General features: G+C 45.1%; 1 protein-coding gene across 1 annotated transcript in view; it reads left to right on the forward strand.

Annotated features, from left to right (window-relative positions):
• The window catches only part of Nsg2 (neuronal vesicle trafficking associated 2), a 60,698-nt gene extending 58,318 nt beyond the window's left edge, over positions 1-2,380 (forward strand). Inside the window, exon 5 of the mRNA XM_008850782.3 lies at positions 546-2,380. Coding sequence (XP_008849004.1) covers positions 546-737 — 192 coding nt within the window. The 3' untranslated portion in view covers positions 738-2,380. The remainder of the gene's footprint in view (positions 1-545) is intronic.
• Positions 2,381-4,488: the final 2,108 nt, after the last annotated feature.

Genomic DNA, 4,488 nt, shown 5'->3' on the forward strand with positions numbered 1-4,488 from the left:
CATCCCTGACTCCAGTTCCAGGGGAATCCAATGCCCTCTTCTGACCTCTGCAGGCATTGCACGACACAGGTGCACTTACATACATGCAGGCAGTACACTCATAGACAAAATAAAAATAATAAACAAAAGGAAAAGACTCAAGAACTTTGATTTGAGAAAAGAGATGCATGTGTAAAACAAAGGACATAAAATAGTCATTATCTGTGGACACTGACACAGGCAGAAACTGGAGACCAGGTAAGGGGGTCTTATGGGGTACTATCAGTAGCTACTACACTCAGAAAGTCACTAACCAGATGAATCTGGCCTTACATCAGTACCAACCTTAGCTTCATTTCCTCTGGCTTCCACACATAGCAGCTTTGAAGGTGGTGATGGTGAATGTTGGGGAAGGCCTACTCTGGTCAGGCCCAGGTGTGTGCTGTCTCCTGTGGTGTGGCTGAAAGCCTGATGGAACCAGAGCTCCTGTGCAGAATGGTAGTGTCTCAGTGTGGTTGGATGCAGCCCACCCAACTACTCTTGACTCTTGTCTTTTTCTTCCCCAGCACAAGCGCTGTATCCCAGCCTCACTGGATGCTTACTACTCATCCCAGGACCCCAACTCCAGAAGCCGCTTCTACACAGTCATCAGCCACTACAGTGTGGCCAAGCAGAGCACCGCCCGAGCCATTGGGCCATGGCTGTCGGCAGCTGCCGTCATCCATGAGCCCAAGCCACCCAAGACCCAGGGCCATTAGAGGCCTGCCCAGCCAGGATGAGGGTGGTGGTGGAGAGGGGAACACCACCACCACTGGCTAAGCCAAGCTGGAGCTACAACATAACACTGTACTGCTGGGGTACGGGGTGGGGGTGGGGCAGGATGGGATCTGGGGAGAACTCTCCAAAAATATTGTGCACTGGAGTTGTCTGAATCAATCTTTCTTTTTGTCCCTTGGTATTGTTGATTCGTACCCAAGTCAGGCTCATGTACAAAGGCATGTTTCGTGTTGATTGTTCCCATGTAAGATATTTTCAAAGCCACTGCTCATTCTTTGTTAGGAAAAATTTAGAAACAGAAAAAGAGAACCAGAGAAAATGAATGCAAAGCATGAATCGGGCTCCATGTGGAAGACACTGCAGGGCAGTCAAGAGCACAGCCTCTCTGGGCTTCGTAGATAAGGCACTAGCTTCAGTGTGGGTGTCAGAATATGTGTGTGACATATGGTAGGTAGGCTGTCAGGTTTGCCTGCGGTCTGCAGGATAGGAGCATGGCAAGGTAGGAAAGGCTGAGTTGGAGAGAAAGGTGATGTTGGCATTTCTAAGTCAGGAGGGCACAGGGTACCACCCAATGGTGAGTTTGCAAAATTAGCACAAACCTGTGGAGGGAGGCATCGTGCTCAGACCTGGGCTCCGGTTGTTCACTGTGTGCCACGTTTTGCGTCAGCAAACACAATGTGGGTAGATTTTTGTCTCCTCTTGTTTTTCCAAGTGTGTATCTAGATGCTTCCCATGTTTTTGAGATGGCAGGGGTAAAGAGGGACAGAGAAAAGGAGAGGTGGTAAGAAGACACAGGTCAGGCAAATAACCCTGGGCCAAACTAGAAGCATGGGTACCTGGGTTTTAAATTTATGTGTGTGTGTGTGTGTGTTTTCCCCTAAAGTGCTAAGGACAGCAGCAGCAATTGGATTATAACCAAGAAATTCCAGTGACAGCCAGGAGGAGGCCTGAAAATTGGACCTGAAACAATGACAGGCTATCTCCGAAAGCTGAAAGAAGGTGACTTTCTTTTGCTCACTTTGTTGTGTTGACAGCAGACATGTGTCCATACTCCCCAACCAAGTTCTGGAACCTCTAACAAGGAGGTCGTGTCCAATATTAGCTAGGCCTCCTACTTCATGGCACCCAGCAGGGCCCTTGTGTTTCTCACTAGTGCTCCAGGAAGGCCCTTTTCTATGGAGATGCTGGCTCTAGGCCCAATGGGGCCAGAACTGGCCAGAAGAATTGCTTATTTAAGAAATGTTACTGTTTCCTGATGTGTCTCCAACAGGCCATTTAAAGGGTATTTTTTATTTATTTATTTATTTTTTTGTGGCTTGCTATGTTGCTGAAATCATTGTACTCAACAGCTGGGGAGTAAGAGTAGAGTAGCTCAAACCATCCTGCCAAATACTCTCATCTGATTCTTCCTCCCTCCTCCCCATCCTCCCATCATCACCTTGAGTCACCTGTAAATTCATTCGTCATCTGAAGCAGATTAACAAATCGTCCCTAGCAAAACCACAGAGCGCTTTATAATTTTGTGGTGTATTTTTGTCAGTAGGTAGCAGAGGCTGAAGTATTTTTTGGTGTAATTCTTGAAATTTTCTGACAGGAAAAAAAATAAACATAGATGTGTCTGAGAGTCTTGACCTGCCTTTATGACTTTACCTTCTGCTCAGTGAGTGTTATGGGGAAGACGCTGCAAGAGAGGGGAAAGGGGTGTTTGGACCAGGAGCAAAGTGTTTTATTCAGTGGAAGAAGGAACTGGGACATAAGGGAGATCTCCATCTTAAAGATGAGGGCCTGACATGAGGCTGAAGGCCTAATATAATCTTGAGTATCAGACACAATGCTGAGGTTCTGACGTGATGTTGAGGTTCTCATAGAAGAATGAAATGCTAACATGATAATGAGGTCATGACATGACACTGAAGAAATAGCATGATGCCTGCCAAGGAAATGAGTGATGTTGATTTTTTACATAATGCTCAGAGACTTGATCAGGGACAAGATGCTGAGGGTACAACATGATAAGAAGTTTACTAACAATACCAAGGAATTGGTAATGCTGAGGACGTAATAATGCTGTCATTCCGAAATGTTGCTAAGGGCCTGATATGATCCAGAAGGCCTGACGTAATATTGAGGGCATCACATGATGTTGAGAGTTTGACATGATGCTGAGGTTTAGATGTAACACTGAGGCATAGACATCATTCCTGACACATTTTTGAGTACCTAACATGATGCTGAGGTCATTATATCATGTTTAGGGCCTGACACGGTACTGAAACTTGACATGACACTGAGTTTATAATATGATGTAAAGGGTTTGATATGATGCTGAGGTCTTGATATGAAAATGAGGTACTGATATAATAGAGAGGGCATGGCATGATGCTGAGGTCCTGACATGGCACTGATGGTCTGACATGATGCTGAGACCATGCCACTGAAGTGAAGTCCTGACATGTTGCTAAGATCTTGACACACGATGCCGAGTGTCTGATATGACACTGACATCCAGACATGACAGAGAAGGCCTGACGTGATACTGAGGTTCTACAGGGATGCTGAGGTCCATATTACAACACAGGTGCTGACATGATGACAAGGTTGTGACATAATACTAAGGTCCATGATGATGCTGAAGATCTACTACAATGCTGAAGGGACCCTGACATGATGGTTGGGCCTGATATGCTGCATAGGTCCTGACAAGATACTAAGATCATGATATTTTGATGATCTGATATGAGGCTGAGGGCCTAATATAATCCTGAGTGCCAGACACATTGCTGAGGTTCTGACATGATGTTGAGGTCCTGATAGAAGAATGAAATATTAACATGATACTGAGAGAGGTCAGGACATGTTACTAAGGACCTGACATATGCTAATGTTCTGATATGTTGCTAAGGTCTTGATATCATAGCAAGGACATAACATGATGTTTAGGGTCTGACATGATGTTGAGGGCCTCACATGATGCAGGGATCCTGACAATATTGAAGTGCTGATATGATTCAGAATGCCTGGCATGTTGCTGAGGTTCCACATGGCACTGAGTTCCCATCATGATACTTAGGTCTGACTTGATACTGAAATACTGGCTTGACACCAAAGTCCTGACATGGTGTGGAGGGTGTGACATGATGCTAAGATTCTGACATGACACTGAGGTCTCACATGATGCTGAGGACATGACATGATACTGAGGTCCTGCCATGTTACTGAGTGCCTGATAAGATGTTAAAGGACTGACATTATACTAAGATCCTGACATAATACAGAAGGCTTGCCACAATGCTGAAGTTCTAACATGGTGCTGAGGTCTTACATGATGTTGAGGGCCTGACGTAAGGCTGAGTCTTTGATATCATACTGACTTCCAGACATGTTGAGCTCTTGACATGATACTGTATCAGTATATGGTACAGAGACAGGCATGATAAGATACTGAGGTCCTGATCTTTTACTGAGTTCCTTCCATTATACTGAGGGACTGACATGATGCTGAGGGACTGACATTATACTGAGGTCCTAGCATGATGCTAATAGACTGACATTTTACTGAAGGCCCAACATGATGCTGAGGGATTGACATTACACTGAGGACACAACATGATGTTCAGGGACTGATATTATACTGAGGTCCCAACATAATGTTCAGGGACTGACATTATACTGAAGTCCTAACATGATGCTGATGGACTGACATTATACTAAGGTTCCAACATGATGCTGAGG

This window comes from Nannospalax galili, unplaced genomic scaffold (genome assembly GCF_000622305.1).
Source record: "Nannospalax galili isolate Female #2095 unplaced genomic scaffold, S.galili_v1.0 scaffold104, whole genome shotgun sequence".
Classification (NCBI taxonomy): Eukaryota; Metazoa; Chordata; class Mammalia; order Rodentia; family Spalacidae; genus Nannospalax; species Nannospalax galili.